The 20,592-nt window shown below is 41.6% G+C and overlaps 3 protein-coding genes across 7 annotated transcripts; 1 reads left to right on the forward strand and 2 right to left on the reverse strand.

Moving 5' to 3' along the window:
• Positions 1-2,384: 2,384 nt before the first annotated feature.
• anxa3b (annexin A3b) lies at positions 2,385-7,513 on the forward strand. The gene is made up of 13 exons (XM_028971278.1): positions 2,385-2,857; positions 2,938-2,985; positions 3,130-3,217; positions 3,328-3,422; positions 3,518-3,631; positions 3,850-3,940; positions 4,021-4,100; positions 4,388-4,444; positions 4,531-4,624; positions 4,872-4,967; positions 6,428-6,486; positions 6,751-6,873; positions 7,121-7,513. Exons 1-13 carry the CDS (start codon positions 2,846-2,848, stop codon positions 7,178-7,180), a joined length of 1,017 nt encoding a protein of 338 aa, XP_028827111.1. The 5' UTR covers positions 2,385-2,845; the 3' UTR covers positions 7,181-7,513.
• A 391-nt stretch (positions 7,514-7,904) lies between these two features.
• Positions 7,905-12,556, reverse strand: paqr3b (progestin and adipoQ receptor family member IIIb). 3 transcript variants are annotated; one of them, XR_003749035.1, is made up of 8 exons: positions 11,799-12,554; positions 11,152-11,358; positions 10,909-11,071; positions 10,622-10,777; positions 10,297-10,494; positions 10,069-10,159; positions 9,620-9,820; positions 7,905-8,143 (listed from the first exon to the last, which is right to left on the reverse strand). XR_003749035.1 is itself a non-coding variant. In XM_028971280.1 (7 exons), exons 2-7 carry the CDS (start codon positions 11,334-11,336, stop codon positions 9,678-9,680), a joined length of 936 nt encoding a protein of 311 aa, XP_028827113.1. In that variant the 5' UTR covers positions 11,337-11,358; positions 11,799-12,554; the 3' UTR covers positions 8,757-9,677. The 3 variants fall into 3 exon arrangements, 1 of the variants encoding a protein (XP_028827113.1); XR_003749036.1 differs by having other exon boundaries at positions 11,152-12,556; XM_028971280.1 differs by lacking the exon at positions 7,905-8,143 and having other exon boundaries at positions 8,757-9,820.
• A 10-nt stretch (positions 12,557-12,566) lies between these two features.
• On the reverse strand, positions 12,567-18,973 carry antxr2b (ANTXR cell adhesion molecule 2b). 3 transcript variants are annotated; one of them, XM_028971274.1, is made up of 17 exons: positions 18,674-18,973; positions 18,273-18,344; positions 17,493-17,525; positions 17,238-17,319; positions 17,066-17,170; positions 16,907-16,975; positions 16,548-16,628; positions 16,406-16,466; positions 16,221-16,316; positions 15,858-15,927; positions 14,328-14,406; positions 13,960-14,055; positions 13,824-13,874; positions 13,661-13,756; positions 13,379-13,552; positions 13,186-13,266; positions 12,567-12,995 (listed from the first exon to the last, which is right to left on the reverse strand). In XM_028971274.1, exons 1-17 carry the CDS (start codon positions 18,892-18,894, stop codon positions 12,957-12,959), a joined length of 1,506 nt encoding a protein of 501 aa, XP_028827107.1. In that variant the 5' UTR covers positions 18,895-18,973; the 3' UTR covers positions 12,567-12,956. The 3 variants fall into 3 exon arrangements, with proteins under 3 accessions (XP_028827107.1, XP_028827108.1, XP_028827106.1); XM_028971273.1 differs by having other exon boundaries at positions 12,570-12,995; positions 17,493-17,564; XM_028971275.1 differs by lacking the exons at positions 18,273-18,344; positions 18,674-18,973 and adding an exon at positions 17,886-18,261 and having other exon boundaries at positions 12,568-12,995; positions 17,493-17,564.
• Positions 18,974-20,592: the final 1,619 nt, after the last annotated feature.

Genomic DNA, 20,592 nt, shown 5'->3' on the forward strand with positions numbered 1-20,592 from the left:
TTTTATTCATGGATCAAAAGAAGCAGTAAGCTTAACTCAAAGTAGAAAATGTGCATTGAGAAGTCCATCTAACAGTTTTTAAAATAGAATTTAACTGCTGGAAAAACATAGGCCATGTGTTCCATATTTTAGATATATTTCCTTTATTAAGATACCCTCCCAGACACATAATCACACATACACTGGAAAAACAATGCATTATATTAATAAATATATATATTTTATTGTAGCCTTTGTAATAAACTAATTCCACAAAGAATACATTCTTTGTGAGAATACATTAATATACTAAGGGCTAAATGCAGAGGGCTGCATTTAGCACTAAAGAGTCAGTAAAGATCTTCAAACGAAGGCTAAAACTTTCCTTTTTAGGAAATACTTTAAAAAGGCCTCTTATGTATTTTCATTTTATTATTATTAAATTAAAACCTAGTTTTTACGATAATGGTATTTATACTGGTTCCTTGTGACCCAAAATGAGGGATTTCTATGATGGACATTTTAGGAGCACTCATGTATGTCAGTTTAGATAATAGCATCTGCCAAAATCTGTAAGTGTAAATGTAATGTAAATGTAATCTAAGACCCCAGAGGAAACCCATGTTGATGTTTTACAACAGATCATAAATATACAGCAGTTATCATCCTTGTTGTCATGATCTGTTCAGCAGCAGGCTACCATAGCAACATGAAACTTTATAACACTCTTCCTTTATTGTCTCTGTCCGTTGCATTCGCCCTGCTTAAAGTACAACCCTGAGAGGGAACATGGATCGTGAGCTCATGCCATTTGTGCTTTTTGGCACTGTGGTGTGGCTGGTGGTGGCGATTTACCTGTTCGTCTGTTTCTACCTGCTCTGCTCTGTGTGTTGCAAGAGCTGGAGGACAGAAGACAGAGGCCTGGAGGGTTCGGATATCACCGGAGTTGATGACATTGCACAATGAAACTTCCAGTCTGTCTTGTATGTGGACTACTGTTCAGGTTGGTTCATATTTATTAATATGAATGATTAAATATTATATTTTGTGCTAGAAAAATTATTCAATGAATTTATTCATTCATAACACATTTTGTGAACATTGTGTTGATAGCATCTGACATAAGGACAGTCCCCCTGAACACACTCAGGGTTAAGTGTCTTGCTCAGGGACACAATTGTAGTAGAGCTGGTCTACCTCTATGTACCATCCGACCTCTACAACTAATACAAAATGCAGCAGCACGACTGATCTTCAGCCTTCCCAAATTCTCCCACACCACCCATCTGCTACGTTCCCTCCACCGGCTCCCAGTAGCTGCACTCATCAGATTCAAAATACTGATGCTGGCCTACAAAGCCAAACATGGAGTAGCACCATCCTACCTCCCAGCCCTTATTACACCCCGCACTGCACCTCGTTTACTCCGAGCCTCCAGTACTGCTCGCCTGGTCCCTCCATCTCTGAAGGTACGAGGAAGACACTCATCTAGACTCTTCTCCGTCTTGGCCCCTCGGTGGTGGAATGAACTTCCCCTCGAGGTCAGAACAGCTCAGTCACTGAGCACTTTTAAACGGCAGCTCAAGACCTTCCTCTTTAGAGAATATTTAGATTAACTTGAAACCTTCTTATTGTCTGACTTATGTATAGAAACTACAACAATGTGAATAAAAGATTGTACTCATAGTTGAGGGTCTAGTGAACCAGAATTGATCACTTCATTGATTGTAACATGGAAGCATGTTGTAAGTCGCTCTGAATAAGGGCGTCTAATAAATGCTGTAAATGTAAATGTTACTACAAATAACAGGACAAATAGAAGGGTCAATAAATCCTTATCCAGAGTGACTTACAATCAGAAGTTACAGGGACAGCCCCCCCCCCTAACTTAGGGTTAAGTGTCTAACTCAGGGATTCGAACAGACAACCTTCTGATTACAGGTCTGCTTCCTCACCAACACTTTTCTTTTGTGAATAGAGCCACAGTTTGTCATGAATTTAGAATCACAGATTTCCTGGCTGTAAGCCTCGCTGAAATTTGATTTGTCACATACACAGTAGTACATGGTATGATATGCAGCGAAATGATTTTGCGACAAAATGCTTTTGTTATTAAACATAAAATATGTGTAACAGGTACGGTGAAGGTGTGCAAATGTGTAAAGTGAAAGTAAAGTGAAAATTGTGCAAAAATTCTGGGGGGGACAGAGTCCAGAAGTGATTGAAAGTGCTGGAGTGTATTAGAGTTCGGTCCTGTGTAGGAACTGACCATTCGAATCAGCCGGTCAGAGAATCTCCTGAAGCAGCAGGTGCACCTCGAAAAAACAAAGAAGGCGCCCTTACTCCCCGGGACCCCCGGGAATAGAAAACCGATCGGTGCCCCGCGATCATGACGTCATCGCCCACAACCGGTGACGCCTCCTCCACCACGATGCCGCCCAGGCGGCGTCACGGCATGCGGCCGTCCGCGCCGGGAGAGCGGGAGGGAGAGTGGCCGTGATGGAGGCCTGGAGAACTTCCAGCCCGTGACCTCATTTCCCCGGAAGGCGGGACGGCCGCTGGAGCTGGGCGGTGGGCGCGGTCGCCCCGGGGGGGGGGGAAGGCACGCCGTCGAATTCGCAGATCGTTTTATCAATCCGATTTGTCGGTCGGACGTTCATGTTAGTCGTGTGTTTTTTTATTTTAGTTGATTTATTCCATCTGCAGGTCAATTAAAAAGGCGCGAAACGAAAGCAAGTACAAGGTAGTTTTACGTAGTTCATCCTCATGCGGCCATTTTAAGCAGAAAGTTAGTCAGCAGGTTAGAAGAGCAGCGCGTCTGTCCGCCCTGTAGGCTGCCGTTCTGCTCGGGTCGTCTGCAGCCGAGATGTCCGTGTGGGTCGGTAACGTCGCCGCCTTCCAGCTGTTGCCCCCGTGAGCTCGTCGTTTCTTACCAATTTTGTTCCATCCGTCTTTCAGGATGATTTGGACCTTCTGCTCGACTCTCCTTCCTCGTTGACAGTGGCGGTATGGGTTTATTCGCGTACTTTTTCTCTGTAGCAACGTGAACAAATACCCTTTTTTTTCTCTAGTATTACTATTAGTATTTTCTTTTTGTAACGACGATGGTGATGCGTAATGTTGACATGAGGTGTTTGCGGGTGTTTTCAGTCTTCGGCCAGAGGATCCATCAAAGAGAAACCAGGGTTCAACGCCGGTGAGGATGCAGCAGCTTTACGGAAGGCCATGGAAGGCATCGGTGAGCGAGTTTAACTCATTCATACGTTGGTTATTATTATTCTTATTTTTATAGCTGGTATGTGAGGCTGGAGAATCATGGCTCTGTGTTTCCCTTTGTTCTCCATGCAGGCACCACTGAAAAGACCCTGATTGACATTCTGACCGGCAGGAGTAATGCGCAGCGTCAGCTCATTTGTAAAGCTTACCAGGACGTCACAGGAAGGGTCGGTCTATTCACTACACTTTGTTCAGTGTCTCTTTCCTCTTTAATTTGAACATCTTTTTTTTTTTTTTAACTTCTTATTTGCACGACCCGCAGACCCTTGTTGATGACCTGGAGGGTGATACTCATGGGGACTTTGAGGACATTCTGGTGGCTCTTGTCACACCCCCTGCTCAGTTTGACTGCGATGAGTACATCAGAGCAACTAAAGTAAAAGACTTCAGTCCACACTTGTATAGTTTAGTAGAATAGAGGTGTGAACATATGTGAGGAAGGCCTAGGTGTGTGTGTGTGTGTGTGTGTGTATACCCAAAGGGCACAAACAGAAACCAGGCACAATAAAAACTGGGTTTGTGGTACATCTGTATGGTTCATTCGTGGGTTGTTCATTTAATTAACTTACTTTTTAATAATTTTCTCTTTAACAGGGAGCTGGGACAACTGATAGAACTTTGATCGAAATATTTGCCTCAAGATCTAACAAACAGATCAAGGCCTTGTCTGATGCATATTTAGCAAGTATGTATTGTCAACAATTAATTTTATATGAGTGCGTCTAGCGTTAAAACCACTTAAATTGGCTTATTCTTGTCGTATAGAGACGGGAAACTCCTTAATAGACAGCCTCAAGTCGGAGGTCTCAGGTGACTACGGTAAAGCATTAATCGCCCTGGCTGAGGTAGGTTTCGTTTTCTTGATGTTTCAGCATGAACTGTTTCACTTATCCCTAAGTGGGGGCCTAGCGGGTAAGGATGCTGACCCGTAATCGGAAGGTTGCCGGTTCAAATCCCTGAACTGCCAAAGCACCACTGAGGTGCCACTGAGCAAAGTATCGTCCCCACACACTGCTCCCCGGGCACCTGTCATGGCTGCCCACTGCTCACCAAGGGTGATGCTTAAAAGCAGAGGACACATTTCTTTTCACCATGTACTTTCACTTTTCTCTTTTGTCTGTTCGGCTGAAAGGGAAAGAGGGATGAAAGTGCAAATGTGGACATGGCCAAAGCCAAGGCCGATGCCAAGGTGAAGATTGTCATAATTTAAAGCTATCAGTGCACTAAATGAATATTCAGTTTAAAAGTTCTGAAGTTCATGTTGTCTTTGGACAGGTCTTGTATGAGGCAGGAGAGAAAAAGTGGGGTACTGATGAGAGCAAGTTCATCGACATCCTCTCACACCGGAGCATACCTCAACTGAGGCAGAGTGAGGCTGTAACCACTTCCTCTCACGTCTCCATCAATTATAAATCATGATGATTTGTCACTGCTTCTGAAAAGCATCTTCCCGACTTGATGTTCATTCATTTGAAAGTGGATCCGACCTCTAGTAACTTTTACTGAAATATGATTCGGTCCCTGTTTACTTCATTAGGGGAATCTGCATGTCTGTTCAGTGCTGCTGACTCTTCTCATTGTGTGTGGTTGACACTACCTGCTTGTTGTTGTTTCAGTGCTTGTGGAGTACAAGAGCCTGAGTGGAAAAACTCTTCAGGAGAGCATTGAGAGTGAGATGTCTGGGAAGTTGGAGGACTTGCTTGTGGCCGTCGGTAATTAACAAAACGCTCTGTCCTCTCACACATAACAGTAGTATCTGATTTAGATGCCAGTTTACACTTATATTCTTAATTCATGGCTGGTGCAGAAATCAACACTTTCTGAAATCTAGGTGTTATGCTCGGATACCCTCTCTTGTCTAACTGTGATATTAAACCAAATAAAATCCTGTCATTAGAATTAGGGATGCAAGTATCGAATATTTTTGGAATCGTATTCTGTCAATTTTTCATCGAGTAATCGGATAACACATACTTTTGCGTTTTTAAACAACTATCAATAGTGTGTTATGCAACATGAAAATCCTCTTAAAATGAATAAGCAATTGAGTTTTTATTCAAACTCAATACTTTTATTTGATCCAAGCTTAAAACCATTGGGTTACTGGCTCCATGATGTACATGGAAAAAAAAAAAAAACATAGGTTAGCCTATTTGTCCTTAGTTTTATTTAAAAAGGACCACTTGCTATAGCCCATCTGAGAATAAAGAGAAAAAAAGTATAAAGGTTCAAAAGAGTAAAAAGAAAATTTAAATAATTCAAGTATTACTAATAATCCAACATAAACAATACAGTTCAGTTTCCATTTGTATCCAGATGAGGTAGGTCGGTGGAATGTTTGTCTTTGTGCAATGTTATGTGCAAAATAGGGAGAGAGAGAATTTGTGTGTGCAATGCATGTACAAGCCTGCACCACTGTGATGTACTGTGGGGAAGAAGAAAAACATTGATTTGTGCAACAAATGCTATAAACTCGCCCAAAAGTAAATATATATGCTAATGAATGCAATTTGTCCATCTGTTGCATTTATTATTACTACCTAATGTATGGGGAAGGTGTGATTTGAGGTGTAACCTATCAGTGTGTGTGTGCGTGCGTGTGTGTGGCGTGGGAGGGAGGGATGAATTACATGAGTGAGATCTCATGCCCAATCATGCCTCGTCACTATCGACTCAACACAAATAATTACAAATCATGTACATTCTAAGAAGCGCTAATGTTAGTTAGCAATCATAAAAATACGGTACCTTGTAGAAGCTCCGAGTCCGCTTGGAGAAGTGCGGTTTACGTGAGGATATTTTCGGTTAAGGTGCCGTAGTTTTGACGAAGTACTTTTATGGGAAGCCGGGTCCGTTTTACAGTGTATACACCGCACTACGTTGTCCACCTTACGCAGCATGAAATGGTCCCCCTCTTCAGACATTTTATGCCTTTTACGCACACCGGTATCTTCATTTTCCGCCAATAAATCACGCCTCCTTAAATCTTTGAAATGCGCGTCAGTTAAAACAGTCCGTTTAGAACATTGATTCCGGTGCTGCGCAGCTCTGCACTGCGTAGCTCTCGGGAGTGATACGATAATAGATGGACTTTGGTGACAAATTAAACAAAGTTATTCGAATAATCGTTTCAGTCCTAAGTAGAATATTATTTTTGCATTTTTCCATGCAGTGAAATGCGTGAAAAGTGTTCCAGCCTACCTGGCAGAGAGGCTGAATAAAGGCATGAAGGTAAATCTGCATCTGCAACCCTTTGCTTTTGTAAATCCATGTGCATGTTAAGATTTCTGGAACATAACTAGATAAATAGAGAGTATGACAGGTGTAAAAAATGTCATCAGCTGCAGTGACCACCATCATTACATTGTGGTTCATTGCTGAGCAGTGAGATGTCCTGGAACTGTGTAGCTAACTGTGTTACAGTGAAGTAAACGTACCAGTTTAGGTTTGGAATTTGTATAGGTATAAGCAAATTGCACTCTGGATTGTGTGCAGGGCATGGGAACGAACGAGTCCACACTGACCCGGATACTGGTCAGCCGCTCTGAAATTGACCTCCTTGACGTCAAAGCTGAATACAAGAAAATGTATGGCTGCTCTTTGTACTCTGCTGTGGAGGTGAGTTCACTTTTCTTTACTTTTGGGCAAAGCCAAGAGGCGGCTTACTTCATATTAATTTTGATGTTTATTTTAGTTAAAGGTATTAGTTTCTTAAAATCTGAGGTTGTGCAAATGTATTCAATTATCCAGTGGTATTTGTTAATGTCATTTGCTTTGTGATCACTGGCAACATAAAACTATAAACCATAATGAGCTCATGTGAAATGACCGCAGCATGAATCATTGCACAATCTGTTTACTCTAGGCCGAGACATCTGGAGACTATGGGCAAACGCTGCTGAAGATCTGTGGGGAGAAAGACTAGCCTTGTGCTACAACCAAGTGCAGAGCGATTGTTGCCAAGACATTGCACAGCACTCTGATCTGCGGGTTATTCATCTAGTCTCACTGTCATAACATTTGTGAATATGTAACCCCATACAGCATACAATGTTTATTACTCAAGATCAGCTCCAAACCTTGACTCACTCTAATCGCTGTGTCTTATCAGCAGCACTTCAGTTGAAATGATTTTTGATTCAGTTTGGACGGTGACAAAGGGGTGTTGCTACATTTGCAGCTGTTTTCCCGGTCTCAGTTTCCTGAATTTACCTTGGGATCAATAAAATATCTCTTTCTATCTATTTATCTTCCTTCACTGGCTCAAATGAGTTTTTTTTTTTTAATAACATGCTTAATAATTCATATTAATATGATTGATTATCATGTTGATTATTGGTATCAGTGCAAAATCTGATGCCTGTTACATCAGATTTTGTGAGCCTTTGAATTTACCTAATATTAATGTGTATACTTTTTTACTGGCAATATACTCAAAGTAAAATTAGACACCAAAATATTTAATAATATTCAGCTTGCTCACATTCAGCTCATGAAATTCAACTGCAAAAAAAATCAGTGTAATCATCCAGTCAATCTTGAGTAATCGATTAGCAAGCAACAATACTCAGCATCCAGCCAATCAAGTTACGCCATCTACCCCGAAAATATACCCTGAAGTTATTTCCAGTAAAATTGCAGAGGCAAAATATTCAGAAACATATTTAATGCAAAAAATGTTTCCTTTCATACAATAAAGCATTTTATCTGTGTAGTGCTGTCATGATAGCCACTGTTCAGAAGGTGGCAGTAAAGCATCAAAACATTTCAGCTGGGTAGATTTACTCACAGGGTTCTTTAGTCAAACCTGGAAAAGTCATGGAATTTGAAAAGTTTTGGAATACGAAATAAACAAAAATCTAAGTTCCTGCAAGACTGTACGAGATACATTTTTCTACGTACACAAATACAACATTTAAAACTAGCATATACTATATAACTATAGTATATCAGGCTTTCCTCTAAACTGTAATCTGAGACTGGACACTATATGCTAACTTAACGTTTTATTCACAGTCTAATCTGATTCTCGTTACCATTCTCTTTGAATAGAGCCAGACTTTTTACATTAGGGGCTGTCATCAGTTTTATTCCTGAACAAATAATGGAAAGCTTGCAATAGTATTGATTTATACATTTAAGTTTAAATATAAGAAACAAAAGACCAGTAGTTGTTGGAGCTGACTCATAATCAGAAGGTTGCCGGTTCGAATCCCGTCAAGGTACCACTGAGGTGTCACTGAGCAAAGCACCGTCCCCACACACTGCTCCCCGGGCACCTGTCATGGCTGCCCACTGCTCACTCAGGGTGATGGGTTAAATGCAGAGGACAAATTTCACTGTGTGCACCGTGTGCTGTGCTGCTGTGTATCACATGTGACAATCACTTCACTTATAATAATAATAAGAAGAAATTTTCATGAATTCTGGGCTCTGGTCATCTGACTGCATAGTATAATAATCTAATTTCATAGTATAACTGTTTTTATCATCAAACAAAATAAAAACAATACCATTATTTTATTGTCAGCATTCAGATATGCACAGTACAAAAATCATTCAATACATACATTAAAAACCTAAACAAAAAAGACAGGCAGCAGAGATTAACTACAGTAAATATATAAAGGCAAATTCACACAAGAACATCACTGCATTATGTCATGCTGCCATGGTTTCAACATAAATGTAAAAAAGTATTACGTCCTCAACATGTAAAAACGTATCAATGTCAGTGCCACGTTGATAAGCTCGATACGCAATACTCAGTGATGTTCAGAAGGGAAGAAGTTCAGCATGCTGAGGTTGATCAATGGCTCCAGCGGTAATGGAGCTTTGTTAATGGTTTGCAAATGAAACAGATCAATTCAGATTAGGACTGGCAGCTGTCAATCACTCTACAGTAGTCACCACCAGAAACGTTCCACCAGTCAATTCTTTATGCACATAAAATCCAGCAAAGTGACTGACTGGAATAACCTTTTATGATTGATGTAGTTTGGAATCAAATGGAAACTGAAATGAAGGCAAGAAGGAAACTGAAAGGAGGCAAGAAAGACTTTAAACAGAAGTAAATCCAGTGATTAAGTATATATAACAAATGAGAAATACAAATGTACAGGATAAAAAACATGTAGAAAAACAGCTTTTGTAGATTTTAAAGAAATAATACATTCAAGTTTTGAAGTAACAACTAAATAAGAATAATGCAACTGTGAACTTACAATGCAAATGAGAGGTATGTCACATGATGAGACCTTTAGACTGTACATGCACAACTAAGTGAAACAAACCAAACCCTAAATCATATGAACAGAACTACACACCAAACGGTTTTACTGTTGCTACCCGCTCCCGAAGTAACGTGCAATTAAGAGTAAAAATGGCTCACAGAATGACTGCCATCTTTCTAGTCATCCTCCTCATCCCCTGGTGGCATGCCCCGGGCATGGGTTTTTGTGCCTGTAGTTCATGATGTAGACAGCGGTCTGGTGCCACCAGTAAAACATAAGCACAACCAGCACATGCCACACCTGGTGACTGGCACCCAGGTAGTTCAGCTGACCTGTTAAGGATTTCAGGAGAGACACAGGCATCAAAATCGCTTCCATGCTAGGGCACAGAGTGGGACTCAACGCCTATGTAGTAATTCACTAAAGATTCTTATCTAAATGAATCCACTACATCAGCTGTCTGGGTCGAAAATTGATTCATCCAACATTTAATTAAAAAAATGTTTCAAGCAGAACACAGACATAATGAATATTCCAGTGTGTGTGTGTGGCAGTCAACACCTTGTGGACAGCATCTTACCTGGGAAGTAACGTTCAGGAATTTTGGTGATATAGAACACGAATGCTGAAGCAGCAATCAAATACATGACCATCACACGTGGGAAAAAGACCTGCAGGGTGAAGAACAGAATATTTCACAATCCACTATTAAGTGATTTGGCTCCATGAGCTGAAGGTCGTAATGAATTGAGGCCACATAGCAGTAAGGAAAAAGGAATAAGAAATAGTTAAAAACGCATGAGCACACCTGCACGATGTCCGCCCCGAACCCTCCATTAAGCCACACCCAGTGGCAGGCGGGCAGGACGCCGTATCCGGCCACAGAACAGAAGAGTGCAGAGCGAAGCAGCTTCCACTGCTGGCTGAGGTAATGCGGGTGCACCTGGGCACTGAACACGGCCAGAATCAGAGCCAGCACGGAAACCAGGTACACCTGCCTCCAAAACTGAGAGGGGAAAGGGGAGCCGAGTGGCCCTACAGGTCAGAACACTCTAGACTTCAACTTTATTTCTGTTGCAAAAAGAAAATCGGTGTAGCGATTCAAGCTTGTGGCTTTTGGTAAGGCTGCTTACACTGTCGCAGTAGAAGGCATAAAAGACCCCAGGCACATAGCAGCCAAGAATGCCAACCGAAATGCCAGCGTAGTCCAACGCCAGCCAGCGGCGGCAGGTCTTCTCGGAGCGATGACAGCAGAAGAGGTGATATCCCACCGAGCAAAGCATACACACCTGGGTGGTTTATTAAAAAAAAAAAGATTTTCTAATATGCAAATTACAACTGTGCACCTTCATAACTCAGGCGAGTGATGGTTCACGCTGCGCCAGATTTGCAGCTTGGTGTCTGTCTCTAATCAGATTACCTGGAAGCAGAAGAGCCCCACTGAGTAGATGACATAGTCCTCTCCAGACGCTCCGGACAAAGGCAGGACGGTGGCCATGTCGTTCACCCCCAGCAAGAAGAACAAGAGGAATCCCAGCAAGTGGCTCCATATGTTCACAGTCTCGTTGGACAGGACGAAAATGCTGATCCGACACACAAAACACAGTGACGACCACGAAACACGGGTCCCACACACGTTGTGCTGTGGTCCGACTGGGATTACCTTTTCAAACAGAGTTTGGAGGGCAAGTGCGCTCGGTACCCATCCGTGATGTAGGGATTCTCCTTTAGGAAAACCGGAATCTGTTCGTAGGTGTACAGGCGAATCCCTCTCGGAACCAGAACAGGCCAGTACTGATAGCTGCCTAGTTCGATGTAGTGCGCGCTCTTCAGCAGCTTCTGAGGCATCGTCCTGCCTAAAGGCGGCCAACTGTGGAGAAAACGTATAGAAAAACGACGAGATCAACCAGAACCCTCCAACATTGGACAAAAAAAGGTAGATCAACTGAGACATAACTGTCCGTAATTTCTGCGGAAACAACTTTTTTGTTCAAGTGTTTTCATTCTGCTCAAATTAATCTAATTATATCAAACTGATGGATCAACACAGACGTGTCCATATTTTACTGAGACATGCTTGGCAACTCTTGCTGGGCCTGGTATTTTTTTTAATGCGATGCTTTTCCGGACCCCGTTGTAAAAACGCAACAGAAAACTCGCCGAACCATCTAAAGCCTCAGATGTACAAATCGCGGGTTAGCGGGGGGAACCCGACTTCAATCGGTCGATTCTTGCAGCTAATAGCTTGGCTAAAAGTTAGCCTAGCATCACATTTTGTGACCTAAACAGGAAACCAAACATGCAATTTACCAGCTGAGCGGTCCGAAGACCAGTGTTTTAAAATACTACGATATTCCCATGCTTTTTGTAGACATCGCATTGACTAAATAATTGTTTGATTTAGGCCATATGGCTGTTAGCTGCGCATGATGCATAACGATAAATGAAACATGATTACGTCATAAACAGGCGACGGGAACCTTAAAGGGCCAGTGTGAGAAATTTATAATAACTGAACCGCCGGATGAAATGGAAGGACGTTGGTCGAAGGCGTCTGTGCCCAAATTTTAATTAGTATTTTTTTAAATATCTGTAACACTCAGAGGAAACATATTTCCTCATGTAGGTAGCTAGAAAGTTGCTCAGTGCTCCCTAATGGTGCAAGTCTAGAACTCAAATTCAAATTTTATTTGTCACATACACAGTCATACACGGTATGATGTGCAGTGTTTTGGGAGGAAGGGCGAGACATCTTCTGCAACTGCAGAACATATTGAGGATGCATGGGATAAATAAATTAAAAAAAAAACAGGCGTTTAATTTTCTAAATCCTGTTTGGAACAGGAAAGTAGGGAGTGAACAACTTCATCTCAAAAACTGATGATGAAACTTCATATTGTTAATAAAGAGCTTATAAATTATGTATGTGGTGATATGTCCAGTTATGCTGGTCTGGTGTTAACAGTGCTGTAAAAACAGAATATAATTTATATTTAAAAAATTTTTAATTGAACAGTCATACGTACCAATAGGATTTAAAAGTTAACAATTGTGCATCACATGCAAAAAAAAAAAAAAAAAAAAACCAAAAAATCTATTATAATGAGGCCATGATGTACCATTTTATGTTCTGTCTTCTCATATTCAGATGGTCACATTGCACCATGCGGTTCTAACATTTGTTTTTCCCATTCCTCCCATAGTCATTAAGGCCCCAATCCCTACACCCACCAGTATTATAGCACACAATAAATAATAATACACCACACTGCAGCTTTCTGTGAACGAGGACTAATCTGGAAACCAAAAGAGATTTCATCTTTAAACAGAAGAAAATATGACTGATGTTTTGAAATGCAATGATAACAAAGCAATGTGTATTTTTCCATCATTTCTAATTGACATGCAGTCAAGTCCATGTATACTTCTTCTTCTCAAAAATCAGGCACAATTAGGACATCATTTGATCTAATAGCTTTGGTCTCGAGTGAACTTTATGCAGCGACCCTAGGGAAAGGAAAAGAACTGTGAGTTCCAACATCCATTGCATAGCTTCCAAATGATGCTAGTCATTACAGAACAATGAACACTGATTCCTTTTTATGTCTATTTGAATATGTAATTTAATATTCATATTATTGCTTGCTGACAAGCACCAGTTGTACCCGCTCAGCAGTTATGATGGATATATGTATACCTTGTCACCTGGTGTAGGTCTCATTACAGCAACTCGATGGTACTGCTGCCGCATCAGTGCCATTAAAGCATCAAAACGCCCCTAATCAATGACAAAAAATACATCAATTATTGATCCTGCACCATCAAAAGTAATTATTTTTCTAGTTTAACTCATGAAAAGATTTGTCATTTGTCATCATATATCGGCTCACCTTGATGGGGGTATACCAGTGGGACTGTTGGTGATTCTGATATGTTGGGGGAGGCCTGCTGGGAGGTTTCCTTATAACAGGCTGCTCCTCCTCTACCACCATTGTGACCACAGCATTTTTGGCTTTCTCCAGACGTGCCCCCTCCTCTGTTGAACCCTTGTCACCCCAGCGAACCTAAATGAGGTGGAGAGTCAAAATTAATTTTTTTAAATCTTTCAAAACTTTACAATAGAATTGTCCCACAACAGCATCCAAAAGCTCTCTAGGAATGTTCAAAACAACCTCCATGCGTTTGATTCCTCCAGGCCCTCTGCCCCCATAATATGATGCGTCCACCACGGGCCACTTCTTTGTTGGCAGGGGGTCATCGTCAGGTTCCTGCCATGACATAAGATATGTAGACATTCTGCTTATAATATAACATCTACTATGCCTTAATACTCACAGGCACTGGGGCTGGAGGGGGTGGTCGAGAAGGTGGGGGTTCTCTGATCACCTGTAGAGGAATGAGCAAACAATGCTTGACTATTGTCTGGTATAGGCCCTTCATTACACAACACAGAATAACAATGTCTGCTTACTATAGTACAGCAGAGTGGCCAGAACCACCAGAGCAGCCCCAGGGCCAGAAGCAACAGAAGAACCAAAATGAGCACCAGAACCACCATGCCTTCAGACTACCAATAAAAACAACGAGTAATGTGATGATACCAAGCAATTCATGATCTATTAAAAAAATTGTTCAGACTTAAGACAAAGACATTGTTCTTTCTAATTGAAGAGCATGGCCTCAAGCACCACAAGTTTCATTAACTTACATTAGTTATGTTTTCCATCACAGAACATTTGGTTTCAACTAATTGTTTTTTTGTAACTGCTTTGTGGAATTCATAATTAAAAGTTTCTCAAATGAAAACACTGTTTGGTGTATTGTGACGAGAACATTTACACATGTGGTGGCATAGATTGTAACCGGACTTGAGATGAAAGACTGTCCATTGTTGAAGCTGATCAGCACTTCTACTGACCTAGTGATAGACAAAACAGAAAATGAGGACATATTTCATAATTTTATACTAGAGATTTTTTTTATGCTCCATCTATCAGGGCTATTAAAAAACACAACTGTTGTTCCCATATCATGTTCATATCTGTTCAGGTAAAAGTAAAAGATTCAAAAAGAGTTCTCTTCTCACATGCAAATTGTTCCTGACTTTGACCGATTGGAACTGGGTAAAATGGAACCGCTTTAAATAGAGCTGTTGCCTGCTAGGGGCATTATAAGTGCTCCTTTGTGAAAGGAATGTGTGATTCATGGACTAACTGTGTGACAGGCTTGGGTAAACTTGACTTGTCGGTCGATAGAAAAAAGGTTCGTTACCATTGCTTCCTCTCTGCTGAAGGGGAATAAGGGATGACTGGCTACATTTTCTAATGGGGTATTTGAACAATGCCAGTGCCATCTGGAAATTCCTACCAATCATGGACAGGATTAGATTAACAAGACAGCATCAGAACACTTTTCAATATTAAAGGACAGTGTCATCTGGAGAAACCCTATTATTTCTTGCAGATCTTGTTCTGTTCAGGCATTAATGCCAGGCAGGCTCTAAAATATGTGACCTGTTGGTTTTGTAACTGCTCATCATGGTGGGGCATTTATCACCAACCAGCAGGGGGGGAATGTGCTTCACTCTAAGTGATCCTGGGAGTCCTTTTTAATGCTAAGATACCATTCTGTCATTTTTTCCTCTCCTCATTAGATTACATTTACATTTATGGCATTTGGCAGAGGCCCTTGTCCAGAATGACTTACAACGTGCTTTCATGTTACCATCAATGAAGTAATCTGTTCCTCGCTCTGGTTCACTAGGACCCCAACTATGAATACTATAATTTTATTCTCTCTGTTGTAGTTTTTCTTAGATAAGTAAGATCCTGCTCCTGTCCAGCCTGAAGCCTATGTCAGGCCTTTAAACTATTCTTTGTTACCGCATTTGACAGTGGTCAGAAATAGAGAGAAATGTCTGTTCTGATCTGCAGTTTCAAGGCTTGGTTTTAATCTTCACTGTAGTTAAGAAAGGTCCGCTGGCTCTTGATGAGATACTTGAGCAGTCTGGTGGAGGTGTAAAGCCTAAAGGGCGGTTTGGCAAACACACGTTCACCGGATGGTCAACAATTGGAAGATATTTAAGGTATTGCTCTCTACTTGCATACTGGATTCAGACAGAGGGGTGGTTTGGATGGAGCAAAGCTTGTCAGATAGCCGGTTATCTCCCTAGCAAGGTCTTTAGATGTCAGGCACAGCGCCAAAGCAAACAACTCGTCAAAGATTAGCAAGTGAGGCAGAGAGAGAGGGGGGGAGGGAGTATGGTCGCCTCTTATTCTGGTAATAACACACTCTGCAGCTGGCAGCCGTGTGGCCATGCCAGCAGCTGGCCGGGCTCTATTTAAAATATGCCTGTGAAGTCGTACTTACTCTCCGGCCTTCTGCAACGCCGGCGCTGGACACAGAATGTAATTGTTCTGCACTACACTCGGCCTCTCATCTGCGAGAGAGACAGAGGAGTGTGTGAGCCCAGTGCCCGGGGCACGCCACTGAGACACCATAGTGCATTCGTCATGTCACCCAGTTGAGATACTACGAGCTCCATGTGCTTGGTGCTCAATAATGACACCCCTGTTCATCCACTGCTTTAAAATTAGATCTGTATGAGATTACGGTGGCCCGATCCGAAACACGTCACATGCTTCTTCCATGATATGTCAGGGCTGAATAATAGAGATCATCTGGTGTTTTTTTTCAGGGAAATTGTGAACATTGTGTTTCTGATGTACTCACTGTATGTCTGATGATCGACAGTTAGAGTGCAGACTACGCCTTCTGAGCTCCTCCCCATCGCCAGACCATTTCCTCTGAGGACGATGTTGAAGGACTCTGAAATGAAATTCATGTTGGAAGCAACCACCACAATTATTTCTCATCACTCCTCTCGGCACAAACAGTGCAGAGGCGTAGCCACTCACCATTCACACACACGCTGGAGGGCTCTACTTGAAAAATCTCAGTGCATGACTTCTTAAGTATCTACAAACACAGAAACTCATGAATATTTGCCCGGTGTTCAGGGAGCTCTAGGCAGAGACACATGTGCATGTGCACACTCACCGAATTAACAATGGTTTTGAGGGATTGAAATCCCGCTACAACAGGCAAAACTTGCTCTTTACTGTCAGCGATTTCAGTAAGCTGTTGGTAAGAGAGAAATGTGACGAATAAATGTTAACATGGTGCACCATAATCTTGCTCCATCAGTGGTCTCGATGACCATTTCCTCTCCATAAAGTCTGGTTATCAAAGAGAAAGTACAGGATGTTTGTTAGGCAGAATCTAATTAGACGCAGCATCCTGTTCAGTTAGGGCAAGAGCCACATTACCAGAGAATCACATCTCCCTCTAACAGTCCACAGAAGCAAGCCAAGCTTCCACAATGACATACAGGAAACTGTACGAAAATATGAGCAAACCTGTTCTGGATCAAAGTCTTGGACCCCTACACAGTACACTCTGGCCCCTAACTGCCTGGCCACATCTGCCTGTATTAACAGTGAGAGTAAAGAGAGAAGATTTACATACATTTTATAATTCTGATTCTAAAATTAATATCGCACAATGCTGATCCGTACCTCTTGCACTGTGAGCTCATAAACATAGGGTGCCAGTTCCCCATCAGTCAATGCAATAATGATGCTTGATGCTCGTGGAACCTGAACCTCCATTTGCTCTGATGCCTAGAAGAGTGGGCTTGAGTTAATTTGTGATATGACAAGAGGAAACGCTTGATGGCTCTCTAAGTACCTTCTTAAAGCCTTCATACATAAATGTCTCCCCAGCTGGTCTGACATCACTGAGCATCTTCAGTCCTTCTGCTATTTCAGCTCTGAAAATTAACATCCATACTATATCAGCATTCACTACATACACACAACACAATGCCCAAATCAATTTTTACTTTGTACACTAGTGTACAGTACAAAGTGTGTATGTACAGGTGAAAAGCATAGTGGGCATAGGTATGCGAATGAATGTTATGAATGTTATTGTGTACTATACCTCTCCCCTGTTAGAGGCAGAATGACTTCAGCTCTGGAGGAGAAAACTATGAATGACACCCTCATTCTTGGGCTATAACAAAAACAATAGTACAACTATAGCAATAGTTAAAATAAGATTTTAAAAAAAGACTGATAAGTATTAGCTAAGTTACACATTACTGCTCAACTTTTCAAACCAATAGTTGTACAAGTGCAACTATTTACAGTATGCATTTAATTATGTAGACATTTGATTCCCAAGGTCAGTTTTTTGTTAAAGTATGGTTGGCTTTGGTCAGGGGACATACTACAACCTTTGGACCTTGGGAAGGCATATGGCACAGCTACCTCCCTGTAGGAGCCTGCTACTCCGTCATAACAACATGAAGTTCCAAGAAAGCCTTCAATTTACCCCTTCAAACTGGTACATTTGTGTGCCATTCATGTGGACTGTGGACACCGTCATGGCACTGAAGGACCGGCCCATTTCCCTACAGCAGTGTTTACTGGGCAAGTCCACCACAGCTTGCTGAGCTGACATTATGCAGCACCACACGTCTGAAGTTAAAAAAGGTAATACCCAATTAACAAAAACACTCCCATACATATTCTACCCGTGGACCATGAACGAAAGCTCTGTGGAAGTGTAGTGGTTATAGAATTGTGCACCATTTCGGTAGTTTTCTACTATAAAAACCCATAATAAATATTAATAAAAAAATGCCTGTAAATTTCATTACGACCAGAAAAATAGATATTGCACATGGTATAAAGATTAGGATGCACTTGTTTGGTTTACCTTACAAAGCGGTTGGTAAGCTGCTCCACAAATCCATAGATGTCACCCCAGTTCCCAGCTACACTGCCAGATCTGGAAAATGAACGGAACCACAGAGAGGCTTATAAGGACCAAATAGGTCCATATAAGGATGCTGTGGCAGGATCCATAAAATAGTACAGTTAAACATAACTAAAAATACCAAGTCCAGCCACCCTGGCCGGCGAGAACGTTCAAAAGTGCAGGGTATCGCAGGCACGTTTCCAGATGCATTGAAATGCAACCACGGTCAATATAACTATGAGCAATGGTGCCTGCATGGGGTAAATTAGTCTGGGCAGGACACGTCTCTTGAGATCGAGAATACCTTTTCCACGCGTGATCGTTTATTTCACAACAACGGAATTAAAAATGTCTCTTACCGATCCAGCACGAAGTAAAGATCAAATGCTCCTTGGCAAGATGCATCTTCACTGTTGCAAGTGCTTAAAAGAGCAGTAAGTAGGAACAGTAGCGCTTTGCAATGTCGAGCGTTAACATCGGTCATTGTTGGTGGCAAGAAAAAAAAAAGAATTCTCACGACTGTCCGAATGGCCAGGAGCTGACGGCGGAAGGGCGCACGCCCGAACATCCCCGCCGACATCCACACTACGTCCGCGGCGCAGGACGATCCGAAACTGGCGTTGAACTGCGCGCATGCGCAGAGCGCGGAAGGCGATCGGTCTCGGACGATCCACGCCGGGTTGACGGTGGCGTCCGGATTTATTTCGAGTCAGCCTTTGGTTCCAGCATGTTAGGACAGGGGCAGGAACTCCAATGGCATCTCCCAGCACTGAAGCGTTGCTGAAATGTAAAGCAATATCATTTTGGAAAAATGAAAGAATAATAAAGGTAATGGATTAATGAATAATTGGAAAGATCTATCTGATCATGAATAAATTCATCCAGTTTTCTTCCAGAAAATGCTACGGTCGATAAGTATACATGTATCTTTTTTCTTGTTGTGGAGGTCAGAAGACTTTGGCTTCACAGCATTATTTCTCCACGTGCTGCATGCAATAAGTGCAAACATCTGTTCATGTGTAGTGACAGTTCATGCTGGAAAATAATTTAAAGTCTAATGTAGGATAAACGTGTCACCCAAACCAGATGTGCAGCAGGAGTCTACTGATTGTAGCTGAGGGTATGTAACAGGTTAATTATTTAGTAAAGCGGGCACAGACACTGGAAACAATGTGCCCGCTTTACAATCTTTTTTAATTAACCCCACAGTGAAGTTATTGCGTGTGGGGACCGTGCTTTGCTCAGTGGCACCTCAGTGGCACCTTGGCAGGTCGGGAGGCCACCACTGGCCCAAGTGATTTTGTGTTTACCAGAGGCTCTTTGCTCCAGACGAACATATGACTGGTAGCTGAAGCACAGCAGCACTTGGCCCAACAGGACTGTGGCGTGAAGAACCTTGTATGTTTTCTCAATGTTTGAAGACCACAAAGAGCAAGACTCTTCACCCTGAGTGTCTCCAGGGGGACTGTCCCTGGAATTACTAGTCACTCTGGAGACGGGCGTCTCATAAATTGCATAAATGTAAATGTATTCAATAAACCCATGTCCTCCAGTTAAATGTTTGTCCATGTTACTGCTGTATGTTCATTACTCTGTAAAAATTCCATGATGATTTATTGCAGTGTAGTCCACCTTTCATCACGTGTTGGTTAATATTAAAGTCTTATTTATATTTATCGGGGACAGAGAGACAGACATACATTTCTGAGTATAAATAAGAATAAAATAAAAACAAGCACTAAAAATAAGTATGTAGTAATGTAGTAATATATTTACATTTACAGCATTTATTTGATGCTTGTTGTCTGATAAAGTGTGAAGGTTGTTTTCTTGTTTGTTTTGTTATATCCTGTGTTATAATAATGCAGTTATGTCAATTGTTCATCATGGTTAGGGATCAATATGAAACTAGACTAATTAAAAGAAACAGAAGTTTTACACACCTTTACCCTTCTTGACCGCTAGGTGGCAGGAGAAGCCGTGCAGTATTTGACCAACTCATGAGTCACACCCAGGATTCCTGACAGGCAATAGACACAACTGTTCAAAAGTTTTCGAAATCTCCTTGGTATTCCATGAAATGGGCTGATACACACTCTTCTAATGTGAAGAGTAGGTTTATTCATATTTTAACCAGGGCAACCATTTTCATATACATTAAAAGAAATAAAAAGTGTTGTCTAATAATGAATGAAAAGAAGGTGACTGAGCAGTATATTGGAACTCAAGACTAATAATTGCTGATATAGTTCTCTACATGTATGCAGCTACTTTATCA

Source organism: Denticeps clupeoides, chromosome 3, assembly GCF_900700375.1.
Source record: "Denticeps clupeoides chromosome 3, fDenClu1.1, whole genome shotgun sequence".
NCBI lineage: Eukaryota > Metazoa > Chordata > Actinopteri > Clupeiformes > Denticipitidae > Denticeps > Denticeps clupeoides.

Coding starts and splice junctions, on each gene's coding strand:
- anxa3b (XM_028971278.1), top strand. Junction 3,941..4,020: donor GTCTGATGCATATTTAGCAA/GTATGTATTGTC, acceptor CTTGTCGTATAG/AGACGGGAAACTCCTTAATA. Junction 6,874..7,120: donor CTTTGTACTCTGCTGTGGAG/GTGAGTTCACTT, acceptor TGTTTACTCTAG/GCCGAGACATCTGGAGACTA.
- paqr3b (XM_028971280.1), bottom strand. CDS start 11,336: ATGCCTCAGAAGCTGCTGAAGAGCGCGCACTACATCGAACTAGGCAGC. Junction 11,072..11,151: donor TCCAAACTCTGTTTGAAAAG/GTAATCCCAGTC, acceptor GTGTCGGATCAG/CATTTTCGTCCTGTCCAACG. Junction 9,821..10,068: donor TCCTGAACGTTACTTCCCAG/GTAAGATGCTGT, acceptor AATCCTTAACAG/GTCAGCTGAACTACCTGGGT.
- antxr2b (XM_028971273.1), bottom strand. CDS start 18,894: ATGTCGGCGGGGATGTTCGGGCGTGCGCCCTTCCGCCGTCAGCTCCTG. Junction 17,320..17,492: donor CTGCCTCTAACAGGGGAGAG/GTATAGTACACA, acceptor GTTAATTTTCAG/AGCTGAAATAGCAGAAGGAC. Junction 12,996..13,185: donor GACCTACACCAGGTGACAAG/GTATACATATAT, acceptor TCCTTTCCCTAG/GGTCGCTGCATAAAGTTCAC.